The sequence below is a fragment of the Tachyglossus aculeatus genome, chromosome 20, assembly GCF_015852505.1.
Source record: "Tachyglossus aculeatus isolate mTacAcu1 chromosome 20, mTacAcu1.pri, whole genome shotgun sequence".
NCBI lineage: Eukaryota > Metazoa > Chordata > Mammalia > Monotremata > Tachyglossidae > Tachyglossus > Tachyglossus aculeatus.
Genome location: NC_052085.1, coordinates 7,340,157 through 7,354,571, shown reverse-complemented (window position 1 = coordinate 7,354,571; position 14,415 = coordinate 7,340,157). Strand labels below are relative to the sequence as shown.

General features: G+C 51.4%; 1 protein-coding gene across 2 annotated transcripts in view; it reads left to right on the top strand.

The window, feature by feature from the left end:
* PROSER1 (proline and serine rich 1) overlaps positions 1-14,410 on the top strand; it is a 98,655-nt gene extending 84,245 nt beyond the window's left edge. For both annotated transcript variants that reach the window (XM_038761513.1, XM_038761512.1), the window contains 11 exons: positions 1,668-1,736; positions 2,798-2,892; positions 5,084-5,177; positions 5,724-5,834; positions 6,307-6,390; positions 7,932-8,010; positions 8,828-8,917; positions 9,183-9,227; positions 10,422-12,150; positions 12,770-12,920; positions 14,190-14,410. In XM_038761513.1, the coding sequence (XP_038617441.1) occupies positions 1,668-1,736; positions 2,798-2,892; positions 5,084-5,177; positions 5,724-5,834; positions 6,307-6,390; positions 7,932-8,010; positions 8,828-8,917; positions 9,183-9,227; positions 10,422-12,150; positions 12,770-12,920; positions 14,190-14,312 (2,670 nt within the window). In that variant the 3' untranslated portion in view covers positions 14,313-14,410. The remainder of the gene's footprint in view (positions 1-1,667; positions 1,737-2,797; positions 2,893-5,083; positions 5,178-5,723; positions 5,835-6,306; positions 6,391-7,931; positions 8,011-8,827; positions 8,918-9,182; positions 9,228-10,421; positions 12,151-12,769; positions 12,921-14,189) is intronic.
* The last annotated feature ends 5 nt before the right edge of the window (positions 14,411-14,415 follow it).

The window sequence follows — 14,415 nt, the reverse complement described above, 5'->3', positions numbered from 1 at the left end:
CCAGTTGCAGGCACTGGCATAAAAAGCCCAGAATTTTCCTCACGGTGTCAATGCCATTTCCTTTTAAGAGCATCTTCATGGTTGGTCCAGTGGAAAGGGCACTGCCCTGGGGGTCAGGGTCCTGGCTTCTAGTCCGGTTTCGACTCGAAGCCGCCTAATGTGGGCGAAGACCACCCTTGCCCTCCCTTCCGAATCACCAGGTGCCCCCGAGACCCCCCAGCTGGAATGTGCCCGGCAGAAATGGGAGAGGGTGAGCGGCGCTGGGCAAACCACTGACCCCTTAGTTGGTTCCTCCGAAGCCTCGGGGCAGAGGCTCAGTGGCCCAGTGCCCGTTTCCGTTGAGAGGCTCCCTCCCCTCCATCCGTCCCTATTCAGGGAAATAAAAGAGGACTTGGGAATAACCAGTCCGTTCGTCGGTGGTGTTTACCGAGTGTCTGCTTTGTAGACCGCCGTACCAAGCCCTTGGGAGATATGACAGAAGCGAAAAGACACAGCCCTATCCCTCGGTGTGGGTGTGGACAATCACATCGGGAAGTTGGGCAGCGATGAATTATTTACAGATAGTGGGAGCAGGAGGAAGAACAAGGATAGAAGGGGCCATAGGTAGAAGTATGTCGGTAGAGCACGGCTGAATAAATAATTGAATAGTCCTAAGTGCTGAGGTTGGGGATGATGATGTTCTCTTCCTTCAAAGGCACTTTCTTCCACGGAGCACATCGCTGCATTTCAGAAATGCCACCGAGTCAGCATCTCGTCAGGGCTTCAGTCAATCAGTGGTGTTTATTGAGCGCTTACTGTGTGCAGGACACTGTACTTAGCACTTGGGAGAGTACAGTATAATAGAGCAGAACATTCCCTGCCCACAAGGAGCTGACAGTCTAGAGGGTTCCATCGCTCGACCTGCGTGGCTCTTCTAGTAAGCGCTTAAGAAATACCACAATGATTATTATTACTATTCATTACTATTACTCTTTTATATTACTGTATTTATTTATTTATTTTATTTGTACAGGTTTATTCTATTTTATTTTGTTAATATGTTTTGTTTTGTTCTCTGTCTCCTCCTTCTACACTGTGAGCCCACTGTTGGGTAGGAACCGTCTCTATATGTTGCCAACTTGTACTTCCCAAGCGCTTAGTACAGTGCTCTGCACACAGTAAGCGCTCAATAAATACAATTGAATGAATGAATGAATACTATTATTACCTCCTCTTTTTCACTACACTGGTGGCTTTGGTCCTTATACCGCTTTGATCCCTGATTGGAGTCCAGTAACAATGACTAATGGTGGTAATAACTGATAATTATGGTATTTATCGAGTGCTTCCCATGTGCCAAGCACTGAGCCAGTCACTGGGGTAGATAGGGAATGATCACATTGGACATTGTTCCCCTACGGGGCTCGCAGTCTAGGAGGTCGGGAGAGAACTTTTTTTACGGATGAGGAAACTGAGGCCCAGGGAGGTTAAGCGACTAGGCTAGGGTCACCTAGCTGGTCGGTGGCAGAGGCGGAGCTAGAACCTGGATTTCCCGACTCCCATTTCTCATGCTCTTTCCAGTAGGATACGTTGTGTCCCACGGGTCTTTCCAGGAGCATCTTCTGGCTCCATGGCCTCCAGCGCTCTGATTTTTGTGTTCCCGGAGTTGACTCGCTCTTCTGTTTCAGGTGGTCGAGCTACTGAGATACTTTTCTTGGGCTGAGCCCCAGCTGAAGGCGATGAAAGCGTTACAGCATGTAAGGGATCATCTGTCCTCTTCCCTCTACCCCCTGTTCTCCCTTAGCATCTCTTTTATGCCCCTATCTGACCTTGGGCCGTCCGGAGGGGGTTGGGTGGGCTTGCCGGGAATGGTCCAGCCAACCTGGTAGTCTGTCTCCAGCCCCAGGAGGCGGGGGTTCTTGGTGGCTTTCAGACTTTCCATGAGGGTAGCCCCTTCCGTAACTCTTCTGTGAACAGACCTGAAATGGAAAGTAATAATAATAATAATAATGATGGCATTCATTAAGCGCTTACTATGTGCAGAGCACTGTTCTAAGCGCTGGGGAGTTTACAAGGTGATCAGGTTGTCCCACATGGGGCTCACAGTCTTAATCCCCATTTTATAGATGAGGGAACTGAGGCACAGGGAAGTTAAGTGAATTGCCCAAAGTCACACAGCTGCCAAGTGGCAGAGCCGGGATATGAACCCATGACCTGACTCCCAAGCCGGTGCTCTTACCACTGAGCCACGCTGCTTCTCAATACAGGTCTTGTCCCACATGGCTCTCCCAGTCTGAGAGAGAACATTTCACAGGTGAAGCGACTGAGGCACCGAGAGGTGAAGTGACTTGCCCCAACTCATTAGGTTGTAGAATCAGGATTAGAACCCAGGTCCTCTGACTCCCCAGCCCAATGCTCAGCGAGGCAGGAATAGTAAGCGCTTAATAAACACCACAAGAACAGTTCTGGGGAGCTCCTAGTGTCCATCGATGGTGGATTTTAGCCTCAGGTTGGGCAGGTGGCAGGGGATTTTTTTGTTGAACCCTGCCCCCTCACCTCCCATCTCTGGAAGCTCCCTAAAACACCAGTTGTCCATCCCCAAAGGAGCCCCACCTTTCTACTTTCCCCAACCTCAGTGCTCGTTTTGATTTTTCTTCATGGTACTTAAGTGCTTACTATGTGCCCCTCCACCCGTGTTCCCCCTTAGGTTATCAAAGTAGTTGATAACCTAAGGATTTAAAAAAAAAAAAAAAGTTGAGCTTCGTGTGGAGGGAAATGAATGAAGTGGCCCACTTTCTTTCTTATTTATCCTTACCAGAAAATGGTTGCCGTTCCAGCGGCAAAAGTGGTCAACATCCTCAACTGCTTCACCTTTAGTAAAGATAAACTTATTGCTCTGGAACTGTTGGCTTCGTAAGTACTTTTTCCCTACGTTTTTTTCATTTGGTCCCGGAGACTATTATGTCCATAAGCAGATGTCTGTGAGAGAGTAAAAGTCCAGAAAAAAAATCTAAGCTTGGTCTGGGAAGTCTGCTTTAGCATGCGCCTGTTTCTTCGTGGATGAAGTCAGTGAGTCCATTCAGTTCGCTGTGCACGTCCCGTGTGGTCATTTCCCTAAAGCAGTCGGAAAGGCCGAGGCTTCCGAATGGGGGCCATCCATGTTGGCAATTTTACGAAATCGGAAAGTCCATAACAATTTGATTTGCATTCACCTTCCTCCCATTTACTAACTCCCCACCTCCCCCGTCCTCCTCATCGAACCATCTTCCCCTTCGGCTTCTGGATCATTCCCAATGTGTTCTGTTGTCGTCATTGTTGCCGTTGAGCAGCCTGTTCTCCTCTCCTCCCCCTCAGCCTCTTTGCCAGGAAACCACTACAGCCCTAAGAGGGTTTTTGTGGGCCTGCCTGCCCCGGCGTCGACCTATTTTTGTGACTTCACGTAATATACAGCGAGCTTCCGGAAAACCCTGTCTCTTGCACCTTTTCACTATCCAGTCATCAATTTAGCTCTTTGGCTCGGGACTAAAAACAAAAAGCAATTTGTCATTTATTTCATAAGCAAGCTTGTGCAGTTACGTGAATTGAATTGTAAAAGTAAGCAACAGCGTCTTTTTTGCCAGACATCTTTTGTTTCCACTTTTACGCAATGGTACATGTTCTCATTTTCAAAAAGGTGCCCGATTAATTCCAACCGTCAAAACTTGCATAGAAAAAGTGGTCTCTATGGCAACCGTAATTTAGCTACTTTACGGGTCTAAAAATTGTTTTAAAGATGATCAGTGTCTTTTATTCATAAGTAAATTGGAAGTCCAGCCATGAAGTTGCATGATAGCCAATTAGCATACTACAAGTAAAAATGGTAAGAATTAAGCTATTAGCTCACAAGGTAGAAGTATGTATCACATCGGCATATGGGACCCGTCCCACTAGGAGCTCACATTCTAAGTAAGGAAACTGAGGCTGGAGAAGTTAAGTGACTTACCCAAGGTCACCTGGCACTTTTTGGCACATTGCAGAAAGTTAGAAAAAAGAAAACATGAAAATATTTTTCAAGGTCCCGATAATTCTGCATTTCTCTCCTCTGATTTAAAATCTCCTTAAAGTGTACTTCTTACCCAAACTTTCCTAAACTAGATCGCAGGAGTGAGAATTTTCACTTCCCTTACGTGTGTTACATATCACCTTTCCAGAGTTGTCTATTAGCCAAATTAAAAAAAAACCCAACAGTGAAATCAATTTAAATATCCTCTACTTAGTATGCGTATGTTGCTTGTTTGTACAGTATATGCGCTGTCATGCTTCTCTAGAATGTAAGCCAGCTTCTTCAAGATTGGACCTAACTTGGTTAAATATGTTGTCCAGAGTCGAGACCATTTGTAGTTCCCAAAATAAAAGAAAAAAAAAAAATTCACAAGCGTAGAAGGTAAATCATGAGAAAATGACTCCCCAAATTCAGACTTTAGTTGCTTATATACTCTTGTATGTGTCATTTTTATTTGTCTTATTTTTTACTGGTATTTGTTAAGTGCTCACTGTGTGCCAGGCACTGTATTAAGTGGTGGGATAGTTACAAGATACAGCAGCATGGCCTAGTGGATAAATGGTTAGAGCAAGGGCCTGGGAACCAGAGAAACTGGGTTCTAATCCCAGCTCCACCGCTTGCCTGCCGGGTGACCTTGGGTAAGTCACTTAACTTCTCCGGCCTCAGTTTCCTTACTTAGAATGTGAGCCCCTAGAGGGACGGGTCCCATATGCCGATCTGATTAACTTAAATCTACTCCAGCGCTTAGAAAAGTGCTTAACACATAGTAAGCACTTAACAAATACCATTAAAAAAAAAAAACAACCCAAGTTAGACACAGTCCAGGTCTCACAAAGGGCTCGCAGTCTTAATCCCCATTTTACAGGTGAGGTAACTGAGGCACAGAGAAGTGAAATGACATGCCCAAGGTGACACAGCAGTCAGGTGACGGAGCTGCGATCAGAACCCAGGTCCTCTGACTCCCAGACTTATGCTCTTTCCACTAGGACACATTGCTTTTCTTGAGGACAGGCTCTTTAATCACAAGTCACGTAACGGACGTATTTTAAATTTTCTTTGTAGCAACATTGTCGATGCTCAGAACTACCGTCTTATTGAAGATCTGTTCAGGATAAATATGTCGGAGAAGAAGCGGTGCCGAAGAATTCTTGAGCAGGTTAGATATACCCTGAAGGTTCACTCGCGGCAGATGCCACCGTAGTGAATTCCCTTTCTCTACCTTCGTTTTTCCAAAAATCCGGATGAAGCCCAGTGTATGCTTCCACCAAGAAATAATGGACCTGTTGTTTTGAAATATGTGATTTCTAACAGAAAAAAAGGAAAACCGTGTTACTATTTTCCCTAATAATGTTCCAAGTGGAGTTAGAATCAACAGAGGAATATTTATCCAGACTTAGAAGGGTCCATGAGTTTGGTAATGGTGGCTTTATTTAGCAGTGAATAACCCTGCCATCTGATGCCTGTTCGAGGAAGAACCCCATTAGAGGTGTAGAAGAGGACTGTCTAATTCATTGGGTTTATATATATAAGCGATGGTTTTACCTTCTTGCTTATCTTGTCCACCTTTCTGGAGGCACAGTCTGTGAAGTCAAGTCTGAGGATCGCAGGAGAGTGGTTCATCGTTAACAGTTGGATTTCTCGGTATCGAAGTGTGCGCGATTATCTGACTTGATTGCCTTTTCACTTCTTATGGACATTGCAGGCTTCAAAAGGGGGCTGTAAAGCCCCTCATGCTATGATCTCTTCCTGCGGAGTGATTCCCGGAAACCCGTATCCCAAAGGAAAACCAAGTCGGATTAACGGAATTTTCCCGGTAAGGACCGTCGTATTTTTAATCAGTGCCCTTACCTACTTGCCTTGCCTCTTTAGAGTGTAAGCCAGCTTCTCCAAGATTGGACCTAACTTGGTTAAATATGTTGTCCAGAGTCTAGACCATTCGTAGTTTCCAAAATATAAGACCATTGTGAGGAGGCAAATCTTTCTGTCTCTGCAGAGGATTCTCTTCTGTAACAAAGATTTTACAAGTCTTGAGGAAGTTGTGTCACTAGATTTAAAACATCTCAAAGGAAGTTAGGGTTGTGCTGTCCTTCCCCACTGGTTTCAACCTCAACATCGCTCTTTAAGATCAGGTCTTTGCCTGAGTATTAGACCTTGAGGAATTTTTCAGGGGGGCGCGGGGTGTTTAATGGGTACCTCCAGGTAATTTTTGAGTCAGGTGTTGCACCTAATAAACGGTAGCTGAGTGAGATATTTTGTTTTGGGTTTTTTTTTGTGTGTGTGTGTAGGGGACGCCTATCAGGAAGGATGGTGAAGAATGTACTAATGAAGGCAAAGGAATTGCTGCACGGATACTTGGGCCATCCAAACCCGTATGTCCAAAATATATTTTTATTTATTTTATGGTATTTGTTAAGTTCTTACTATGTGCCAGGCACTGCACTAAGCACTGGGGGAGATATACAAGCCAATCAGGTTGGGCCCAGTCCATGTCCGACATGTGGCTCACAGTATTAACCCCCATTTTGCAGAAAAGGTCACTGAGGCCCAGAGAAACTAAGTGACTTGCCCAAGAGCACACAGCAGGCAAGTGGCGGAGCCGAGATTAGATCTTTCAGCAAAACTCTGTCAGAGGTCTCGATCCAAGCCGGGAGATGAAATCGCCTCCTTGAAGCCCGTGCTCTGACAGTTGTGTGTCGCTGGGCTTGGAGGCTTTTGTGGCGTTTCCAGGGAGGGTCACCTCCTGGCTTCTGGGTTGGGGGAGCGGGCTGCCCCCATTCCCCCTCACAAACTTCCAGAGCCGGCCCTCCCGACACTGCGGGAAGAGGCTATTTTCCCTCTGCACAGGGATTGTCCAGTTGCCTGGGCAGTCTTTAGTGCGGTGGATAAATTGCTATTTATCACTGCTCTGCTGGTGGCAGCAGCATCATCATCATCAATCGTATTTATTGAGCGCTTACTATGTGCAGAGCACTGTACTAAGCGCTTGGGAAGTACAAATTGGCAACATAGAGAGACAGTCCCTACCCAACGGTGGGCTCACAGTCTAAAAGGGGGAGACAGAAAACAAAACCAAACATACTAACAAAATAAAATAAATAGAATAGATATGTGCAAGCAGAATAAATAAATAAATAAATAGAGTAATAAATATGTACAAACATATATACATATATACAGGTGCTGTGGGGAAGGGAAGGAGGTAAGAAGGTGGGGATGGAGAGGGGGACGAGAGGGCAGCAGTTACTGAAGTGGGCTCTTGGCCAGGGTGAGAAGCATTGTAGACTAGAAGAAACTAAAGAATCTAGTCCTGAGGCTCGGTGAGGAGATTAGGCCCAGATTACCACTATTATTAGTACTAATAATAGTTACGGTATTTATTAAGCCCTTACTACGTGCCAAGCATTGTACTACACACTGGAGTAGGTAGAAGATAATCAGCTCAGACACAGTCCCTGTCCCACATGGGGCTCACAGGTTAAGTAGGAGGAAGAAGAGTTGTTGAAGTCCCATTTTACAGGTGAGGAGACCGAGGCACAAAGAAGCCGTGACTCGTCTACAGTCACGCAGCGCACAAGCGGCGGGGCTGGGGTTAGACACCGGGTCTCCCGACCCCCGGGCCCGTCTCTTTCCGCTAGGCCGTGCTGCTTCCCAAAAGGAGAAATGAAGCGATAAAGACAAGGAAAGATATGGAAACTGAAAAGAAGTAGTCTACTATGGCTAGAGGTTTAGAGAGAGATAGGGGGTGGGGTCGACTGCATAGCACGCCCCTTTCTGGTGTATTCCAGCTCCTAGCCTCTTTCCTCTAGCTCCTATCATGTCTGAAGAGGGGTGTTGCAATAAGGCGGGTGCCTTCGTGCCTTAGGGTGCGACGTCATTTTTTTTTCCACAATTCCTCTCTCCTGTCATCTAGGCCCCATCGACGTATAACCCTCATAAACCCGTTCCCTATCCCATACCCCCGTGCCGGCCGCATGCAACGATTGCACCAAGTAAGTCGTTCTTTGGTTCCTAACGTGCCAATCTTCTTCCTCTTTCTGTTTATTAAATGCTTGCAAAGAAAGAATTCATAGGGTGCACCCTGAAAAAAACCTCACCATCAGAAAGGAATCCAGAAAATGTTTCCGTCACCCACCCGTCCATGCTCGGCTCTTTCCTTAGGAAGCTGGCAAGTGCAGGGCTGTTTGCCCACTTGCTTTTTGCCTGGGTATCTTCTTCCCCTCCATCTGCCCCTGTAAGTTCTCCTTCCAGAGCTGCAGTAGTTAATGATGTCTTCTGTCACTCTGTTTCTTCCCCCAACCCTTATGCCTCCTCCTCCTCTCTCTTCTGAAACATGCATTCTTAGAAATCCGGAAGAGGAAAAATCCTTGGAAATGTCTAGCTGCCAGGCTGTCTGGGTTTTTGAACTTGCACTGGATAACCTTGAAAAATTCCAAGAACTTCAGAAAGAGCACAACATGGGCAGGATCCGTTACTGGAATTCTGGCATTTTGGCATAGAACAAACTTGTTTTCTGTTAGGAGTGCCTATTTTATTCCTAAATTCGTGCCAACCAGTAGTATTTGTTGAGCACTTACTAAGCACTTGGGAGAGTACAGTACAGCAGAATTAGCAGACACGTTTCCTGCCCATAACGAGCTTAAACAGTGTCAGATCGATCCCTGTAGGACATGGATTCCGTATTTTTCAAAATGTGATTTTTGGGGAAACTTGTAATTCAGCTAACTCAATCTGTGTTGGCTCTCCTTCTCTTAGAATGGAAGTAAGTTGTGGTTTAAAACCTAATATCCTAATCTGTTTGCATTTTAGGTGCTTACAATAATCTGGTGCCAATGGGAAATGTCATGGTGCCAGGGGTGCCCCCTCCACCTCCGTATACTCCCAACCCAGTGGGAACAGGTAAGCCTAAATGGAGTCGTTGAGATGCCAAACTGAGAGGGTGGGACTCCAGGCCCAATTTCACAGTCAGGTCGCTCCAGAAAGCAAGCGTTGCGTTCCTCAAAATATGTGGAACCACCCAAGCCTCGCCCAGCGCCTTTGCCTTGCGGAGGGTGCCCAGGCAGATGGCACGGGCTGGGAGAGGAGAGTTTGAGGAGTGGGTAAGGAAGGGCAGGGCCGTCCGGCCAAGCCTGACCGAAAAGGGCGTTGTCGTTTTTCGTTCTAGAAAATGAAGACATTTCCAGTCAGTCAAAACCAGCCCAGAATCAAAGTAAGTCTTGAATTTCCATTGTGGTCATCTAGCTGTATCCTGGTCGGTCAGTGGTATTTATTGAGTCCAGAGCGCTGTACTGAGCACCTGGGAGAGTACAGTACAATGGGGTAGGTAGCTTGATGTTTTTGGCCTTATCCAGGAATTTGTAGCAGGCGGGGCCCAGAGTAGCTTGTGCGGTTGTGGGGCCTCCCCACCTTATCTCCCCTAGGAGCCCAGCAGGCCGACCACCGGGGCCAGGCTGCTGGGCTTGGGGAGCAGCGGGCAGCTTGGGGGGCTTCCTAAGGGGACTGTGCTTCAAAACCCCCACTGGCCCGCAGGAATTGGGCTCGTCTTGCTCTCCCAGAACGACAAATTTAATAATAATGATAACCGTGGTATTTGTTCCGCACTTACCGTGTACCAGGCACCGCACAAAGCGCTGGGGTAGATAGAAGGTAATCGGGTTGGACACAGTCTGTCCCACGTGGGGCTCAAAGTCTTAGTCGCCGGTTTACAGATGAGTTAACAGAGGCCCAGAGAAGTGAAGCAGCTTGCCCAAGGTCGCACAGCAGGCATGTGGCAGAGCCGGGATTAGAACCCAGTTCCTCCTGACTCCCGGGCTTGTGCTCTATCCATCAAATCACGCCGCTTCTCGGCTGGCTCTTCCCAGTGATGACCTATTAAAAAATAAAATGGCTTAATATCCGTACTTTAAAATGGAAGAACTGATGGTAGGAGTAGAGCATCTAACCGGGCATCTGGTGTTGAACTACACATACTCGGTTATGCCACTGGTTCTGAAGGTAAAGATTGGAACCCCAATCTTCTGTCTAACGAGGTTGGAACCGAAGCAGCCTCACAGTATTAGGCAGAACTGCTACAATGAGGGGTGATGGGAGGTTGGAGAGTTTTCTGTGTTAATTGCCAGGTGGCGGCGGCGGCGGCAGTAATGGTTTTGTTGTCTGTGAGACAAGACCCCCCGCCAGCCGGGGGAGGATTGTTGTAAGTTTCCACGTGTTGAATTGGTCTGGTGAGCAAAAACCAAAGCCATCTGCTGTTTTGCAGACCGAAAAAGCTGTTTTAGTTCCCAAGTGGAGGATTCCTTAGAGTGATTTGGTTGAAATCCGTTTCTTTAAGACTTTGACGGGGACCCCCAAGTCTAACCCTTTTATCTTTTTTTGTTGCTTTTATTTTTTTTTCCCTCCTTCACAGCATTTTCTGCCCAAGCCAATCAGCTGTTTTCTCCTCACGGGTCAACTCCTCCCACCCCCGCCCCCACCCCCGCCCCCACCCCTTCCCCGGTGAAGGCCGGGAGTCACCCGTCGGCCCCGGGAACGCCGCTGGTTCCCGGGATGGGCCTGTCCACCCCGGTCCTCCCGGTGTTCCCCGGGCAGGTGTCCTCGGCGATCCCGACGGCCCAGCCGTCCCTCGCCACGCCGACCGTCATCAAGACCCTCTCCCTCCCCACCGCCACCGTGACCTCGGTCCACAGCGTGACGCCCAACCCGATCCCCACGAGTTTCTCGGGGCTGGCCTCGCTGCCGGCCGCGGCCCCCCAGGGCCCCTCCGCCCCGCCTGCCACTCCGGCGCCCGGCGAAGCCTTCGCCTCCGCCTCGGCCCCCGCCTCGGCCCCGTTCGGCGGCCTCCCCTTCTCCGCCCCCTCGCCGGTCGGCTCCGCGGGGGGTCACAACCCCGCCTCGCTGTCTTCCGTGTTCGGGGGCCTCCCCCTTTCCTTCCCGCCCGCCGCCGCCGCCGTCCAGGGAGGAGCCAGCCCGGCTCCCCCCGGCTCCTCCGCCCCCGGCCTGCCGGGCCCCATGGGCCTGAGTAATCCGCTCCTGTCCGTGTTGAAAGGCTTCCTGACCTCCGGCGAGCCCGCTCTGATCAATTCCGCCGCCCTGCCCTCGGCGGTGCCCGGCGGGCTGGCCTCCCTGTCGTCCCTGGCGGCAACGCAGAGCCCCGACCCCCCGGCGTCGTCCTTGGGCAAGTGCTACGCCCCGTCGGCCGCGCCGCCCCCGCAGCGCTCGTCCACGCCCGCGGGGCTGGCCGTCTTCCCGGGGCTGCCGTCCCCGGCGCTGGCCAACCCCAGCTCCACCCCGCCGGCCCCCGCGCCCCCGGCCTGCGGCTCCTCGCTGCCGCCGTTGCCCGGCCCGGAGCCGCAGGGCCCGCCCGCCCCCGCCGCCTCGGGGATCGCCGTGATGGTCAAGACGGAGCCCACCAGCCCGACCCCGTCGGCCTTCAAGGGCCCGTCCCACTCGGCCAACCCCGCCCACGGGCCCTTGGGCCTGTCGGCGGCCCTGGGCCGAGCTTTCAACCCGGCGGCCTCGGCGCCGGTCAGCTTGTCCCCCTGCCTTAACCCGGCCCTGTCGGGCCTGTCCTCCCTGAGCAGCCCCCTCAACAGCTCCTCTCCCCTGTCTTCCATCAGCCTGGCGCCTCACGCCGCCTCCACCCCGCTGGCCCCTGTGTTCACCGCTCTTCCCTCTTTCACGTCTCTCACCAACAACTTCCCTCTCCCCGGCAACCCGGCGGCCCTGGCGCCCCCGGCGACCCTGCCCGGCTCGCTGATGGGCACGCCGTCTAGCGCGGCCCCCTCGGCGCCCGGCGCCCACGCCAGCAGCGCCTCGGGGCCGGCGGTCCTCCCGGGCCTGACGGCCACCGCCGCCCCAGCCTCGGCCGCCCCGTTCCCCGCCCTCAACCTGTCCTCGGCCGTGCCCTCGCTCTTCTCCGTCGCCCAGGGACCCCTGCCCTCCTCGAACCCTTCGTTCCCCGGCTTCCCCGTCTCCAACGCGCCTGCCGGGGCCCCGGTCCTACCCTCGTTCCCGGGGCTCCAGGCGGTGTCCTCCGGAGCGGCCGCAGCCACGGCCCCGTCCCCGGCGCCCGTCCTGCCCGGCTTCGCCTCCGCCTTCAGCTCCAACTTCAACTCGGCCCTCGTGGCCCAAGCCGGGTACGTACCTATGCGCACGCGCTGCTCCGGGACGGCCTGATGCCCCTGCTCCTCCTCCTCCCGTCCCTGGGACGCGGAGGGTGAGGGAAAGAGACAGTCCGGCTCCCCGCCCGGCTCTGTTTGCCCATCGAACCTGGGCCTGGAAAGAAGCCTGTCGCGTCACTCAGTCGGGAGCACCGATTTAGCGCTTTCTTGGTGCAGAGCACTGTTATAAGCACTTTGGCTTAGAATAAGGTAGAGGTGGCGGACGGGATCCCCACCCTCGAGAAGCTAGCAAAATCAGGCAATGCAGGTTTTCACACCGTTGCATCGGCATAAACCATCGTCTTTTTCCCAAGCCAAAAAGAAAACGCGGTGTTGAGGGAAAGTGTTGAAAGGTTAAACGTGTTGGGTCCATTTGGGTGCCCAACGTGCCCACTGTTGAAAACGGCCCGTTGTGCTTTGCCGATTATTAGGCTCGGGTGGGTGCGGCTGAAAAGCTGTTGTGAGAAGTAGCGGCGTGCCCAACTGACACGTCTGCCGTCCCTCAGCACGCGAGTGAGGGATCGTCCACGGGCCTTGGAGAAAGCAGCTGAAAGTTGGATTCCTTTTGTGACCTGTTTTTAATTGACTGTTGCAGTTTGTCTTCCGGACTTCAAGCTGCTGGAAATTCCGTCTTTCCTGGACTTCTGTCCCTGCCCGGTATCCCCGGATTTTCCCAGAACCCCTCCCAGTCTTCCTTGCAAGAACTGCAACACAACGCAGCGGCACAGTCAGCCCTGTTACAGCAGGTGAGTGGAGCGTCAGCTCGGCCCCTCTTAAAGTTCACCATCTTAGGTCACTCTTGAAGCGTCAGTGGTTGGGAATCACTTACCTTTACTCCTAAATCATTTTCTCTCCTAATTACTGAAAACCCTTAGCCAGATTGATTTGAAAGTAATCATTTATTAAACATCTGACGCTGTGCCTTTTATCTGTTGAGGCCATGGACTTGAATGCCCAAACCCCTAGCACACTGTCATGCCATGGTGCGTGTTTTCACTCTGTGCTTTGACTAGAACATTGGTAGGGAATTAGGCTCACCGGGTCGGACCTACCTGTGCCCGGCCATCCCCGCATTTCAGAAGAACTGGGGCTGAACAACGGAGCACAGAAGGCAGGGAAAAAAGCCCAATTCTCACCTTTTTGTGTACACAGAGAACGGGTGAGGGGAGCTGGCCATTTGCAAAATGATCGGTCGTTCACTGGGTCGGTTTGGGTACGGGCGCTGAATCGAGAGAGATAGAGAGAGAAAGTGTGTGTGTGTGTGTGTGTGTGTGTTTAATTAAAGAAAGACCGCCACCCCTGCTAAGTAAAAAGGTTTACTTAATAACTGGCACTTGCTAAGTTCTTACTATGTAGATTGTACCATTCTAAGCACTGGAGTAGGTACAGGGTGATCAGATGGGACACAGTCCCTGTCCTGCATGAGGCTCCCAATCTAATTAGGACAGATAACAAGGTATTGAATCCCCAAGTTGCAGGAGGGGAAACTGAGGCACAGAAAAGTGCAGTGGCTTGCCCCAGGTCAGACAGCAGGCAAGTGGCAGAGCCGGAATTTGAACTTAGGGCCCCCACTGCTCAGGCCCGGGCTCTTGACTGTCTTTCCAAAGCGGCCCGGTGTATTGGCTAGAGCGCCTGTCTGGGAGGCCGAAGGTCATGGGTTCTAGTCTCAGCTCCACCACTTGTCCGCTGTGTGACCCTGGCCGAGTCACTTCACTTTTCTATGCCTCGGTTACTAGATCTGTAAAACGGGGATTGAGACTGCGAGCCGCCAGTGCGACGGGGGGCTGTGTCCAACCCAATTCGCCTGTATCCACCGAAGCACTTGATACAGTGCCTGGCACACAGTAACACTCAACAAATACCACGGTTATTATTTTGAATTATCACCTTACTTTAGAAATAGAGAACGTCCTTCGAAACGCGGGACTGGATCCTCCAAGCGTCGCCCGTCCCGTCTTCCCTTCCCGGCCGTGACCTCCCCTCCTAACGGAAGCGGTCCGTTTTCTCCGATTCAGGTTCATTCGGCTTCGGCCCTGGAGAGCTACCCCGCGCAGCCCGACGGGTTCCCCAGCTACCCGTCCGCCCCGGGAACGCCATTCTCCTTGCAGACAGGCCTGTCCCAGAGCGGGTGGCAGTGAAGAGAGCCGGCGAGCTCTCCACCTCCCTCCTTCGGACCGAGCCCGGATCGCGTGAGGACGGCACCGGCGGCTCGAGACACGGGAAGCTAGAGAGACGTGAGAG